Raw genomic sequence first — 16,096 nt, 5'->3', positions numbered from 1 at the left:
CTTCACAGCTCAGCTGGAAGGAAGCTCCCCAGGCTCTCCCCTGCAGTATCCTGGTACACAAAGGGTAAAAAAGAGAGGGGGGGGCACATAAATTTAGGCGCAAAACTGTGTATATAAGCTGCTATAGGGTAAAAATCACTCAGTATAGTGTACATCCCTGTATTATATAGCGCTGTGGTGTGTGCTGGCATACTCTCTCTCTGTCTCTCCAAAGGGCCTGGTGGGAGAACTGTCTTCAAATAGAGCATTCCCTGTGTGTGTGTGTGTGTGTGTGTGTGTGTGTGTGTGGTGTGTAGGTACGCGTGTGTCGACATGTCTGAGGTAAAAGCCTCCTCTAAGGAGGTGATAGAGCGGATAAGTGTGTGGGAGGGTGTCTCCGTCAACAACGCCGACACCTGTTTGGATATGTGTAAGTGCTGAGGTAAAATTATTGCACAAAAGGTTAGGGAACAGAAAGGAAATCTACCCTGGTCTGTCCCTATGTCACAGAGTCCTTCAGAGTCTCTCTATGTTCACCATCCAAAATAACAAAGTATCGACACGGAGTTTAACTCCACTGTCGACTACGATAATGCAAAGTTACAGCCAAGAGGGCTAAAAGATATTCAATATATGATTATTGGAATAAAAGATGATTTGCATATCACTGATGACTCATCTGTCCCTGACACGAGAGTACACATGTTAAGGGGAAGAATGCTGAGGTAAATTTCCCTCCTCTCATGAGGAAAAAGAGCGGGAATCTCCAGACAAGAGACGGCAGCTTCCCACAAGAGAATTCTCAGGCTGTATTCTTTCCCCACTGGGGCCAGGATGTGTTGAGAATCTTCCCCTTGGGTGTCCTGTTTGCACTAGCCATTCTCAGGGATCCTGCAGATAGTGTGCACATTCTAGTATACTACCCAGACCGGCGATTGTGTCGGCATGGGTTTATAGCGCTGTGGCAGCGTGGACAGGTACTTTATCAGCAGAGATTGAGACCCTAGTATGCATATAAATATTTTAAGATGCTGTCTTAAGTGATAGATATATAATTATAAAGCATGCCCAAAGGGACATGTGTATACTGGGTCCTAGAGACAAAAGCTATGTCGATTTTTGCTTGACGTGTCCTGTAGAATGTACATTGGACAGATGATGCCGACTTAAGAGGCATATGGAAGGCTGAGGATTGTGTGGAGAAAGGTTCTCGGGCCTGGTCTCCACAGTTATAGCTGGTAATTCTGATATTTTGCCTTATATTCCTGCACAGCCTAGGAAAGCACGGCATTATTAAATGCAGCTTTTCGAATAAAGAAACAAGAAAGTCTGAGGTGCGTCCTTTTTTGTCAGAGCCGGGGGCAGAGGAAAGAAGCTGTACAACACAGCTAGTCCCCAGGAACAGAAGTCCTCCCCGGCCTCTACAAAAATCCACCGCATGTCGCTGGGGCTCCACAGGCGGAGCTAGGCCCGGTGGGGACACGCCTTCGTAAGTTCAGCCACAAGTGGGTTCACTCCCTGTTAGATCCCTGGGCAATAGAAATTGTATCACAGGGATACAGGCTGGACTGTGAGAAGATGCCCCCTCACCGAGGACCCGGCGGGCTTCCCCCCAAGAGAGGAAGCCAGTGTTAACTGCAATTCGTAAATTGTATCTTCAACAGGTGGTGGTCAAGGGTCCCCTCCTTCAACAAGAGGGTGTTATTATTCGACCATGTTATAATCCCGAAACCAGACGGTTCGGTTAGACCCATATTGAACCTGAAAAGGTTCAGGTTCAAGATGGAATCGCTAGATCGCAAGATGGTCATTGCATGCCTGAAATGAATCGGGACATAAGGGATGCATACCTTCGTGTCCCCATTTATCCACCTCATCAGGCGTACCTCAGAATTGCGGTACGGGATTGTCATTACCAATTTCACCAAGGTAATGGCGGATATGATGGTGCTCCTGCGGAAGCAAGGTGTCACTATTATCACATACTTGGATGATCTCCTCATAAAAGCGAGATCAAGAGAGCAGTTGCTGGACAGCGTATCACCTTCTCTGGAAGTGAAACGGCAACACGACTGGATTATATATATTCCAAAGTCGCAGTTGGTTCCTACAGCTCATCTGCCTCGCCTAGGCATGATCCTAGACACAGACCAGAAGAGGGTTTATCTCCCGATAGAGAGAGCTCAGGAGCTCATAACACTGGTCAGGAATCCATTGAAAACCAAAACAGGTGTCAGTGCATCACTGCACTCGAGTTCTGGGAAGGATGATGGCATCATACGAGGCCATCCCCTTCGGCTGGTTCCATGCAAGGACAATGGAACTTACTGGACAAGTGGTCCGGATCACATCTTCAGATGCATCGGTTAATCACCCTATCCCCCAGGGCCAGGGTGTCTCTCCTGTGGATGCTCACCTTCTCGAGGGCCGCAGATTCGGCATTCAGGACTGGGTCCTGGTGACCACGGATGCAAGCCTCCGAGGGTGGGGGGCAGTTACACAGGGAAGAAAATTCCAAGGTTTGTGGTCAAGCCAACAGACTTGCCTTCACATCAATATCCTGGAACTAAGGGCCATATACAACGCCCTAAGTCAAGCGGAGTTCCTGCTTCGCGACCAACCGGTTCTGATCCAGTCAGACCGCAGGGGCTCATGTAAACCGCCAGGGCGGCACAAGGAGCAGGGTGGCGAGGGTAGAAGCCACCAGAATTCTTCGCTGGGCGGAGAATCAAGTAAGCGCACTGTCAGCAGTGTTCATTCCGGGAGTGGACACGACCTCCACCCGGGAAAGTGGTGACTTCATCAGGAAGTCTTCACGCAGTTTTGCAAATTGATGGAAACTGCCTCAGGTGGACTACATGGAGTCCCACCTCAATAAAAAGTTAAAAAAGGTTTTACGCTGGGTCAAGGGACTCTCAGGCGATAGCTGTGGTCGCACTAGTAACACCGTGGGTGTTCCAGTCGGTCTATATATTCCCTCCTCTTCCTCTCAGAACCAAGGGCTGAGAATTGTAATAAACGGAGGAGTGTGAACAATATTCTTTGCTCCGGATTGGCCAAGAAGGACTCGGTACCCGAAACTGCAAGAAATGATCTCAGAGGACCCATGGCCTCTGCCTCTCAGTCAGGACATGTTGCAACAGGGACCCTGTCTGATCCAAGACTTACCGCGGCTGCGTTGGACGGCATGGCGGTTGAACGCCGGATCCTAGCGGAAAAGGGCATTCCGGATGCTGTTATTCCTACGCTGATAAAGGCTAGGAAAGACGTGACAGCAAGACTTTTTCACTGTATATGGCGAAAATAGGTTGCTTGGTGTGTGGCCGGGAAGGCCCTACAGAGGAATTCCAGGGGGTCGATTCCTGCACTTCCTACAGTCAGGAGTGACTATGGGCCTAAAATTAGGTTTCATAAAGGCCAAGATTTCGGCCCTATCCCTTTTTCTCTCAAAAAGAACTGGCTTCACTGCCTGAAGTTCGGACGTTGTTACAGGGGTGCTGCATATTCAGCCCCTTTTGTGCCTCCAGTGGCACCTTGGGATCTTAACGTGTGTTGGATTCCTAAAATCCCACTGGTTTGAGCCACTTAAGACCGTGGAGCTAAAATATCTCACGTGGAAAGTGGTCATGCTTTTGGCCTTAGCTTGGACTAGGCGTGTGTCAGAATTGGCGGCTTTGTCATGTAAAAGCCCATATCTGATCTTCCATATGGAAAGGGCAGAATGGAGGACTCGTCCCCAATTTCTCCCTAAGGTGGTATCATCGTTTCATTTAAACCAACCTATTGTGGTGCCTGCGGCTACTAGGGACTTGGAGGATTCCAAGTTGCTGGACGTAGTCCGGGCCCTGAAACTTTGTTTCCAGGACGGCTAGAGTCAGAAAAACTGACTCGCTATTTATCCTGCATGCACCCAACAAGCTGGGTGCTCCTGCTTCAAAGCAGACTATTGCTCGCTGAATCTGTAGCACCATTCAGCTTGCACATTCTGCGGCTGGACTGCCGCATCCTAAATCAGTAAAAGCCCATTCCACGAGGAAGGTGGGCTCTTCTTGGGCGGCTGCCCGAGGGGTCTCGGCTTTACAACTTTGCCGAGCTGCTACTTGGTCGGGTTCAAACACTTTTGCAAAATTCTATAAGTTTGATACCCTGGCTGAGGAGGACCTTAAGTTTGCTCATTCGGTGCTGCAGAGTCATCCGCACTCTCCCGCCCGTTTGGGAGCTTTGGTATAATCCCCATAGTCCTTACAGAGTACCCAGCATCCACTAGGACGTCAGAGAAAATAAGAATTTACTCACCGGTAATTCTATTTCTCGTAGTCGGTAGTGGATGCTGGGAGCCCGTCCCAAGTGCGGACTCTCTGCAATACATGTATATAGTTATTGCTTAACTAAAGGGTTATTGTATGAGCCATCTGTTGAGAGAGGCTCAGTTATTGTTCATACTGTTAACTGGGTATAGTTATCACGAGTTGTACAGTGTGATTGGTGTGGCTGGTATGAGTCTTACCCTGGATTCCAAATCCTTTCCTAGTAATGTCAGCTCTTCCGGGCACAGTTTCCCTAACTGAGGTCTGGAGGAGGGGCATAGAGGGAGGAGCCAGTGCACACCAGATATAGTACCTAATCTTTCTTTTAAGAGTGCCCAGTCTCCTGCGGAGCCCGTCTATACCCCATGGTCCTTACGGAGTACCCAGCATCCACTACGGACTACGAGAAATAGATTTACCGGTGAGTAAATTCTTATTTTTATTGCAATAATCATATAATGAATACTTTTGGCCACCCTTGGGTGTAACCTCGCCTCATCGTAGTCGACACTGGAGTCAGAATACGTGTCTGTATCAGTGTCTGCTACTTTGGACAGTGGATGTTTCTGAGACCCTGAAGGGCCCTGTGACACAGTCAAAGCCATGGATTGACTCCCTGTTCTATCTCTGGACTCTGCTTTGTCCAATCTCTTATGTAATAAAGACACATTTGCATTTAAAACATTCCACATATCCAACCAATCAGGTGTCGGCGTTGCCGACGGAGACACCACAATTATCTGCTCCACCTCCTCCTTAGATGAGCCTTCCGCTTCAGACATGCCGACACACACGTATCGACACCCCCCACACACTCAGGGATATATCTATATGGAGACAGTCCCCCAATAAGGCCCTTTGGAAAGACAGAGAGAAAGTTTGCCAGCACACACCCAGCGACACCGGAATAAAATCCCAGTAGTACAGCGCTTTTATATAAATATATATAATTACACTCATTGCGCCTATTAAATGTGTCCCCCCCCCCCCCCTCTTTTTTGCCTTCTGTAACCGTGTTCAGCAGGGGAGAGTCCGGGGAGCCAGCTTCTCTGCAGTGTGCTGTGGAGAAAATGGTGCTGGTTAGTGCTGGAGGATAAAGCTCCGCCCCCTCAGCGGCGGGCTTCGGTCCCGCTCAAATTATTTATACTGGCGGGTTTTTTTCAATATACCGCCTCTGCCGTATCTAATCTCTTTGCCAGTGTCCCTTGAGGTTAATATTGCAGCCCAGGGCGCCCCCCCTGCGCCCTGCACCCTTACAGTGCCCGCTGTGTGTGTATGTGTGGGAGCAATGGCACGCAGCGTTACCTCAGTGAAGATCTGAAGTCTTCTGCCGCCTTTGAAGTCTTCTTTCTTCTTAATACTCACCCGGCTTCAATCTTCCGGCTCTGTGAGGAGGACGGCAGCGCAGCTCCGCAACGAACGGCGAGGGTGAGACCTGCGTACCGACCCTCTGGAGCTAATGGTGTCCAGTAGCCTAAGAAGCAGAGCCTATCATTTAAGTAGGCCTGCTTCTCTCCCCTCAGTCTCACGATGCAGGGAGCCTGTTGCCAGCAGCGTTCCCTGAAAATAAAAAACCTAACAAAAGTCTTTTTCAGAGAAACTCAGGAGAGCTCCCCTGCAGTGCACCCAGTCTCCCCTGGGCACAGGATCTAACTGAGGTCTAGAGGAGGGGCATAGAGGGAGGAGCCAATGCACACCCATGCTAAAGTCTTTAGAGTGCCCATGTCTCCTGCGGAGGCCGTCTATACCCCCATGGTCCTTACGGAGTCCCCAGCATCCTCTAGGACGTAAGAGAAAAGTGTTTTCCCGTCATGCAGTCCCGACGCTGCCCCTGCCGTCCCTGTCCCGACGCTGCCCCTGCCGTCCCTGTCCCGACGCTGCCCCTGCCGTCCCTGTCCCGACGCTGCCCCTGCCGTCCCTGTTCCGACGCTGCCCCTGCCGTTGCTGCCTGGAAAGTGCCCCGCCGTTGCCCTGATGCTGCTCTTTGCCGTCACTGCCCCTGCCGTCATCGTCCCATTTGTACCCCTGCCATCACCCCCCCCCCCCCGACGCTGCCCCTGCCGTCCCTGTCCCGACGCTGCCCCTGCCGTCCCTGTCCCGACGCTGCCCCTGCCGTCCCTGTCCCGACGCTGCCCCTGCCGTCCCTGTCCCGACGCTGCCCCTGCCGTCCCTGTCCCGACGCTGCCCCTGCCGTTTCTGTCCCGACGCTGCCTCTGCCGTCCCCGTCCCGACGCTGCCCCTGCCGTCCCTGTCCCGACGCTGCCCCTGCCGTTTCTGTCCCGACGCTGCCTCTGCCGTCCCCGTCCCGACGCTGCCCCTGCCGTCCCCGTCCCGACGCTGCCCCTACCGCCTGGAAACTTCCCCGCCGTCACTGCCCCTGCCGTCCCTGTCCCGACGCTGCCCCTGCCGTCCCTGTCCCGACGCTGCCCCTGCCGTCCCTGTCCCGACGCTGCCCCTGCCGTCCCTGTCCCGACGCTGCCCCTGCCGTCCCTGTCCCGACGCTGCCCCTGCCGTCCCTGTCCCGACGCTGCCCCTGCCGTCCCTGTCCCGACGCTGCCCCTGCCGTCCCTGTCCCGACGCTGCCCCTGCCGTCCCTGTCCCGACGCTGCCCCTGCCGTCCCTGTCCCGGCGCTGCCCCTGCCGTCCCTGTCCCGGCGCTGCCCCTGCCGTCCCTGCCCCTGCCGTCCCTGTCCCGGCGCTGCCCCTGCCGTCCCTGTCCCGGCGCTGCCCCTGCCGTCCCTGTCCCGACGCTGCCCCTGCCGTCCCCGTCCCGACGCTGCCCCTGCCGTCCCCGTCCCGACGCTGCCCCTGCCGTTGCTGCCTGGAAAGTGCCCCGCCGTCGCCCTGATGCTGCCCTCTGCCGTCACTGCCTCTGCCGTCATCGTCCCATTGCTACCCCTGCTATCACCCCCCCCCCCTACGCTGCCCCTGCCGTCCCTGTCCCGACGCTGCCCCTGCCGTCGCCCTGATACTGCCCTTTGCCGTCACTGCTCCTGCCGTCATCGTCCCATTACTACCCCTGCCATCACCCCCCCCTCCCCCCAGATGCTGCCCCTGATGTTGTGATCGTCCAGATGCTGCACCTGATGTCGTCACCTATTTCCTGACTTACACAATCACACAAGTGGATAGATCACTGCTTCTACCAAGACTAGGGACCTGCAGTGATTGCTTGAAATGCTCTGTGCTGATGTTACTATTGTAATATCTGGTTAAAGCTTCTTCCAGATCACAGCTGATAACACAGAGCTTTACAGTAACGTGAAATGAATGTAGCAGGTCCTTATGACCCTATCCACGCACATCAGGATTGCTGTGTATATGATGCTGTGTATATGATATGTTTACATTTAAATACGCTGCAGCTATGCCACCCTTCATGGGAGAGTCCTGGCTTCATACTGATGAATGGAGCATGGCTTAATGGCATGAGGGATTCTCTGTAGAAGAAAGGGCTTGGCTTGGACCATGGGCGCGGATCAGGGATAATTCTACCCTCATTTGCATTTTTTTTTTTATAGAAATGTTATTTCTCTAACGTCCTAGAGGATGCTGGGGACTCCGTAAGGACCATGGGGATAGACGGGCTCCGCAGGAGACATGGGCACTTTAAGAAAGAATTTGGATCTGGGTGTGCACTGGCTCCTCCCTCTATGCCCCTCCTCCAGACCTCAGTTTGATACTGTGCCCAGTGGAGACTGGGTGCTTTCAGGGAGCTATCCTGAGTTTCCTGTTAAGAAAGTATTTTAGTTAGGTTTTTTATTTTCAGGGAGCCTGCTGGCAACAGACTCCCTGCATCGAGGGACTGAGGAGAGAGAAACAGACCTACTTCTCTGAGTTTCAAGGCTCTGTTTCTTAGGCTACTGGACACCATTAGCTCCAGAGGGATTGGTACGCAGGTCTCACCCTCGCCGTCCGTCCCAGAGCCGCGCCGCCGTCCTCCTCGCAGAGCCGGAAGATAGAAGCCGGGTGAGCATGAGAAGAAAAGAAGACTTCAGAGGCGGCAGAAGACATCTTGATCTTCATAGAGGTAACGCACAGCGGTGAAGCAGTGCGCCATTGCTCCCATTCACCTCACACACTTTGGTCACTGTAAGGGCGCAGGGGGGGGCGCCCTGGGCAGCAATAAAAACCTTTATAATGGCAAAAGTACATATATACATGTACAGCTGGGCACTGTACATGTATATAAAGAGCCCCCACCATGTTTTGGGGAATTTTGAGCGGGACAGAAGCCCGCCGCCGAGGGGGCGGGGCTTCTCCCTCAGCACTCACCAGCGCCATTTTCTCCACAGCACATCGCTGAGAGGAAGCTCCCCGGACTCTCCCCTGCTTACTGACGGTGACAGTGGGTTTTTCAAGAGGGGGGGGGGGCACATAATTGGCGCATATACATTCATAACAGCGCTACTGGGTAAACAGTCTGTATTTTTTCCTGGGTCATATAGCGCCTGGGGTGTGTGCTGGCATACTCTCTCTCTGTCTCTCCAAAGGGCCTGGTGGGGAACCTGTCTTCAGAAAATAGCTTCCCTGTGTGTGTGGGGTGTGTCGGTACGCGTGTGTCGACATGTATGAGGTTGAAGGCTCACCTAAGGAGGAGGGGGAGTGTATGAATGTAAGGTCTCCATCGGCAGCGCCGACACCTGATTGGATGGATATGTGGAATGTCTTAAGTGCTAATGTAAATTTATTGCACAAAAGATTAGACAAAGCTGAGGCTAGGGAACAGTCAGGAAGTCAAACCATGTCTGTCCCAATGTCGCCGGGACCTTCGGGGTCTCAGAAGCGCACACTATCCCAAATAGTTGACACAGATACCGACACGGATTCAGACTCCAGTGTCGACTACGGTTATGCAAAATTACAGCCAAGAGTGGCTAAATGTATTCGATATATGATTATTGCAATAAAAGAGGTTTTGCATATCACTGAGGGTACACATGTATAAAGGGAAAAAGCCTGAGGTCACCTTTCCATCCTCACATGAGCTGAACGAATTATGCAAAAAAGCTTGGGAAACTCCAGACAAAAGACTGCAGGTTCCCAAAAGGATTCTTATGGCGTATCCTTTCCAAAAGGACTGAATACGGTGGGAATCCTCTCCTAGGGTAGACAAAGCATTGACGCGCTTATCAAAAAAGATAGCGCTGCCATCCCAAGATATGGCTACCCTCAAGGATCCTGCAAGCAGGAGGTTACCATGAAGTCCATTTACACACATTCTGGTGCAATACTCAGACCAGCAATTGCGTCGGCCTTGGTTTGTAGTGCTGTAGCAGCATGGACAGATTCCTTATCAGCGGAAATTGAGAACCTTGATAAGGATACCATTTTAATGAGCCTAGGGCATATAAAGGATGCTGTGTTATATATGAGGGATGCTTAGAGAGACATTTGTTTACGGAGTTCCAGATTAATCGCTATGTCTGTTTCTGCTAGGCGTGTCTTATGGACCCGACAGTGGACGGGTGATGCCGACTCGAAGAAGCATATGGAGTTGTTACCTTACAAATGTGAGGAATTATTTGGAGAAGGCCTCTCAGACCTCGTCTCCACAGCTACGGCAGGTAAATCAAATTTTTTGCCTTATGTTCCCTCACAGCCTAAGAAAGCGCCTCATTATCAAATGCAGTCCTTTCGTTCAAATAAAAGCAAAAAAGTATGTGGATCGTCCTTTCTTGCCAGAGGTAAGGGCAGAGGAAAAAAGCAGCACAACACAGCTAGTTCCCAGGAACAAAAGTCCTCCACGGCCTCTGCAAAATCCACCGCATGACGCTGGGGCTCCCCTGAGGGAGTCCGCTCCAGTGGGGGCACGTCTTCGACTTTTCAGCCACATCTGGGTTCACTCACAGGTGGATCCCTGGGCAATAGAAATTGTTTCTCAGGGATACAAGCTGGAATTCGAAGAGGTGCCCCCTCGCCGGTTTTTCAAATCGGCCCTGCCAGCTTCTCCTTCAGAGAGGAAGTTAGTGTTAGATGCGATTCAAAAATTGTATCTTCAACAGGTGGTGGTCAAGGTTCCCCTACTGCAACAAGGAAGGGGATATTACTCAACCCTGTTTGTGGTCCCGAAACCGGACGGTTCGGTCAGACCCATTTTAAATTTAAAATCCCTGAACCTATACTTGAAAAGGTTCAAGTTCAAGATGAAATCACTCAGGGCGTTCATCGCCAGCCTGGAAGGGGGGGATTTTATGGTATCCCTGGACATAAAGGATGCGTACCTTTTATGTTCCAATATATCCACCTCATCAGGCGTACCTGAGATTTGCGATACAGGATTGTCATTACCAATTTCAGACGTTGCCGTTTGGGCTTTCCACAGCCCCGAGGATTTTCACCAAGGTAATGGCAGAAATGATGGTGCTCCTGCGCAAGCAAGGTGTCACAATTATCCCATACTTGGACGATCTCCTCATAAAAGCGAGATCTCGAGAGAAATTACTGAACAGCGTGTCACTTTCATTGAAGGTGTTACAGCAACACGGCTGGATTCTCAATATCCCGAAGTCGCAGCTGGTTCCTACGACTCGTGCGACTTTCTTGGGCATGATTCTGGACACAGACCAGAAAAGGGTTTTTCTTCCGACGGAAAAAGCTCAGGAACTCGTGACTCTGGTCAGGAACCTGTTGAAGCCAAAACAGGTGTCAGTGCATCACTGCACTCGAGTCCTGGGGAAGATGGTGGCATCATACGAAGCCATTCCCTTCGGCAGGTTCCATGCGAGGACCTTCCAATGGGACCTACTGGACAAGTGGTCCGGGTCACATCTACAAATTCATCAGCGGATCACCCTGTCCCCCAGAGCCAGGGTATCTCTCCTGTGGTGGCTGCAGAGTGCTCACCTCCTAGAGGGACGCAGGTTCGGCATTCAGGACTGGATCCTGGTGACCACGGACGCAAGCCTCCGAGGTTGGGGAGCAGTCACACAGGGAAGAAATTTCCAAGGTCTTTGGTCAAGCCTAGAGACTTGTCTCCTCATCAACGTCCTGGAGTTGAGGGCCATATACAACGCCCTACGTCAAGCGGAGGCATTACTTCTCGACAAACCAGTTCTGATCCAGTCAGAGACTTGTCACCGCAGTAGCTCATGTAAACCGCCAAGGCGACACAAGGAGCAGAGTGGCAATGGCGGAAGCCACCAGGATTCTTCGCTGGGCGGAGAATCATGTAAGCGCACTGTCAGCAGTGTTCATTCCGGGAGTGGACAACTGGGAAGCAGACTTCCTCAGCAGACACGATTTGCATCCGGGAGAGTGGGGACTTCATCAGGAAGTCTTCGCGCAGATTGCAAGTCGGTGGGGACTGCCCCAAATCGACATGATGGCGTCCCGTCTCAACAAAAAGCTAAAAAGGTATTGCGCCAGGTCAAGAGATCCTCAGGCGGTAGCTGTGGACGCCCTGGTGACACCGTGGGTGTTCTGGTCGGTCTATGTATTTCCTCCTCTTCCTCTCATACCCAAGGTGTTGAGAATAATAAAACAAAGAGAAGTGAGAACAATCCTCATTGTTCCAGATTGGCCACGAAGGACCTGGTATCCGGATCTGCAGGAGATGCTCACAGAAGATCCGTGGCCGCTTCCTCTAAGACAGGACCTGCTGCAACAGGGGCCCTGTCTGTTCCAAGACTTACTGCGGCTGCGTTTGACGGCATGGCGGTTGAACGCCGGATTCTAGCGGAGAAGGGTATTCCGGATGAGGTCATTCCTACGCTAATAAAGGCTAGGAAGGATGTGGCATCTAAACATTATCACCGAATATGGCGAAAATATGTTTCTTGGTGTGAGGCCAGGAATTCTCCTACGGAAGAATTCCATCTGGGCCGCTTCCTTCACTTCCTACAAACTGGAGTGAATTTGGGCCTAAAATTAGGATCTTTTAAGGTTCAGATTTCGGCCTTATCCATTTTCTTTGAAAAGGAATTGGCCTCTCTTCCCGAAGTACAGACGTTTGTGAAGGGGTTTACTGCATATTCAGCCTCCTTTTGTACCTCCGGTGGCGCCTTGGGACCTTAACGTGGTGTTAAGCTTCCTTTAGTCACATTGGTTTGAACCACTCAAAACGGTGGAGTTAAAATATCTCACTTGGAAGGTGGTCATGTTGTTAGCCTTAGCTTCCGCTAGGCGAGTTTCGGAATTAGCGGCTTTATCACATACAAGCCCCTATCTGGTTTTTCATATGGATAGGGCGGAATTGCGGACTCGTCCTCAATTCCTACCTAAAGTGGTCTCATCCTTTCATATGAACCAACCTATTGTCGTGCCTGTGGCTACGCGTGACTTGGAGGATTCCGAGTCCCTTGATGTGGTCAGGGCTTAGAAAATTTACGTGGCCAGAACAGCTAGAGTCAGGAAGACAGAAGCACTATTTGTCCTGTATGCAGCCAACAAGGTTGGCGCTCCCGCTTCAAAGCAGACTATTGCTCGCTGGATCTGTAACACGATTCAGCAGGCGCATTCTACGGCAGGATTGCCGTTACCAAAATCGGTTAAGGCCCATTCCACTAGGAAGGTGGGCTCTTCTTGGGCGGCTGCCCGAGGGGTCTCTGCACTACAGCTGTGCCGAGCTGCTACTTGGTCGGGGTCAAACACCTTTGCAAAGTTCTAGAAGTTTGATACCCTGGCTGAGGGGGCCCTTCTGTTTGCTCAATCGGTGCTGCAGAGTCATCCGCACTCTCCCGCCCGTTTGGGAGCTTTGGTATAATCCCCATGGTCCTTACGGAGTCCCCAGCATCCTCTAGGACGTTAGAGAAAATAAGATTTTAAACCTACAGGTAAATCTTTTTCTCGTAGTCCGTAGAGGATGCTGGGCGCCCGTCCCAAGTGCGGACTGCTTCTGCAAGACTTATATATAGTTTTTGCTTACATAAGGGTTATGTTATGGTTTCATCGGTTTTGTGCCGATGCTATGTTGGTTTTTCATACTGTTAACTAGATAGGGTATCACAAGTTATACGGTGTGATTGGTGTGGCTGGTATGAATCTTGCCCTTGGATTACCTAAAATCCTTTCCTCGTACTGTCCGTCTCCTCTGGGCACAGTTTCTCTAACTGAGGTCTGGAGGAGGGGCATAGAGGGAGGAGCCAGTGCACACCCAGATCCACATTCTTTCTTAAAGTGCCCATGTCTCCTGTGGAGCCCGTCTATCCCCATGGTCCTTACGGAGTCCCCAGCATCCTCTACGGACTACGAGAAAAAGATTTACCGGTAGGTTTAAAATCTTATTTTCTTTTTGACGATATAAAGCATACAAAAAATAGAAAAGGTTAGGGGGAAGCAAGTGTCAAAATCTCCAAGAATGAAACAGAGTCTACAGTTGTACAAAATATGGCAAGGTGTTCATGGATAATGCTAAACTGTGGACCTGCAGCACATTATATATTAGGGCAGTCAGGGTGGCTGTATTTTTGCCATCTGCTGCCTTCGGACCACTAGCTGCATTGATACCACGGCTGATTAACGGAGTTGTGTGGGGGGAGGGACATTAGGGAGTGTGTAGGGAAGTAGAGAGTATGAAACATAAGGAGGAATGGGGCTTCCAGTTATCTGAGTGATGAGGTTATGAACTTCAGGCCAAAAAACACCTGACACTGGGACAATTCCACCACGCATGGGACATTTCTGCAGACCTGGAGGCAGCCGCTCCAGCAAGTACTCGGCAACGTTCAGACAAAACATGTAGGAGTGATGGAACGATATACCACCACTAAAGAGGTTTTATGTCCCTTCTTTAAGTTCATGTTTGTCCTTTGGCCAACGTATACCGCTGATATAGTAGTAAAGTAAGGTGTAGTGTAGAGATTAGGCTTTTAGAGTGTTTTGCGGAAGCTCAATGACGTCAACATGGTGGGGTGGGATGTTGAGCTGAAAGTGGCAATGGAGTTTTAGTAATTAATTATTGCTAAACGCAAGAGGTAGGAAGACTGAAACACTGTTGAAGACCATTGAATCTAGGAAACGACAGCGAGCGGCTATATTGTGGAGAACATGACTCATAAAGGGCTAACTGGCAGTGTTTGAAGACTTCTCTGCATCCAAGGCCACCAACAGAGTTGGGAGTTTCTCAGCTACATAGATTTAGGTCTATTGCCTTTCTGGTATTATCTGCTACCGGGCAACGTGGGCTGAATCTGACTAATGAAGTCATGACCTTAACCAGTCTGTTTATAAGGATTTGTGCGAGTAGTTTAAGGTCCACAATCAGTAAAAAGAAGGATCTGTAGCTGGAACAGAGATCAGGGTCTCACCCCTCTTTGAGAATTACAGCAATGATAGCTCTGGTGGTGGTCTCCATGATCATGCAACCTTACGGGATCACATTAAAAAGGTCTAAAAGAGGTTGGGTGCAAGTTTTTTTTGTAGTAAGTGGCCTAGAATCCATTAGGGCCTGGAGCAGATGCCACACTGGCCTATTTCAGAAGGTTCTTCGGGAGAGATGTCCGTGTTTAAGAATTCTACATTTCTGTATTCTAAAATGTGTATTAATTTTGCTTTAAGAAACACTTTGACCATCTGTTTTCTGTTGTAGGAACTGCCTGACGCATGCCGATGACAAAGTGGCTGCTTACAGCTCCATGGTGCTGTTCACTTGCATGGGGGACGACAAAATGGCCGAGCTCATGGATCCAGCAAACCTCAGCGTTGCATTAAGCACCATCACTGCCTCCAGCAAGCGGCCAGATTCTGAGTGGCTGTATGTACTTCTGGTCTTTCAGTACTTTGTAGCCAATTGTAATTTAATCTACATAAGGGCTCACGGTTCTATATATAGGCCCAGATTTATCAAGCCTTGGAGAGTGATAAATTGCACGGTGATAAAGTACCAACCAATCAGCTCCTGTCTATTATCAAACATAGCCTGTGACATGGCAGGAGCGGATTGGCTGGTACTTTATCACTGTGCAATTTATCAGTCTACAAGGCTTGATAAATCTGGGCCATAGTTTTTAATGTAAACTTTCTATTTGTCTAATGTGAGACAATGTATAACTCAATTTTTTTGTAATACTTTAGGTTTACCAGAGGTGTTGCTAAGTGTAAGGAAGCTCTGCAGACAGAGGTCCATTGGCCTTGTCTCTGTCTACTTTATCTCCTTCTAATGGGTGTGGTTCATTCTAATGGGTGTGGTTCACCCTAACTAGGTCGACCACTATTGGTCGACAGTGACTAGGTCGACGCGGTCATCAGGTGACCTTGGAAAAAGGTTGACATGAGGTTTAAAAAAAAATTAAAATTGGTGTCATTTTCTTCGTAAAGTGACCGGGAACCCCAATTAGTGCACCGTATCCCCTCAACATGCTTCGGGTTACTATTCCCAATCGTAGTATGAAGTATGAAAAAGTTCAAAAAATGAAAATAATTGTGAAAAACTCATGTCGACCTTTGCCATGTTAACCTAAAGCATGTCGACCAATAGTTGTCGACCTAATGACTGGATACCCCTTCTAATGTTCTCCTGTCAATTTAATGGCTGAGTTTTAATTGGCTTTTTGAATTTTGTATATTGTTGTCTGTAGATTTATGTAGAACGGATTGTAAACAAGTTGGGACATACAGGTAGCTACTATATATAAAAGGGGATTCGGTCTCTAGGTCGACAGTAACTAGGTTGACAGGGTCACTGGGGGTCATTCCGAGTTGTTCGCTAGCTAGCAGATTTTAGCAGCATTGCACACGCTAGGCCGCCGCCCTCTGGGAGTGTATCTTGGCTTATCAGAATTGCGAACGAAAGATTAGCAGAATTGCGAATAGAAAATTCTTAGCAGTTTCTGAGTAGCTCGAGACTTACTCCTACACTAGGATCAGCTCAG

At 50.1% G+C, this 16,096-nt stretch overlaps 1 protein-coding gene across 2 annotated transcripts in view; it reads left to right on the top strand.

The window, feature by feature from the left end:
• ATXN10 (ataxin 10) overlaps positions 1-16,096 on the top strand; it is a 345,162-nt gene that overhangs the window by 152,628 nt on the left and 176,438 nt on the right. For both annotated transcript variants that reach the window (XM_063928886.1, XM_063928887.1), the window contains exon 5: positions 14,815-14,979. In XM_063928886.1, the coding sequence (XP_063784956.1) occupies positions 14,815-14,979 (165 nt within the window). The remainder of the gene's footprint in view (positions 1-14,814; positions 14,980-16,096) is intronic.

The sequence above is a fragment of the Pseudophryne corroboree genome, chromosome 6 (genome assembly GCF_028390025.1).
Source record: "Pseudophryne corroboree isolate aPseCor3 chromosome 6, aPseCor3.hap2, whole genome shotgun sequence".
Classification (NCBI taxonomy): domain Eukaryota; kingdom Metazoa; phylum Chordata; class Amphibia; order Anura; family Myobatrachidae; genus Pseudophryne; species Pseudophryne corroboree.
The sequence above is the reverse complement of the archived record's forward strand: the minus strand, read 5'-3'. Positions and strand labels throughout refer to the sequence as shown.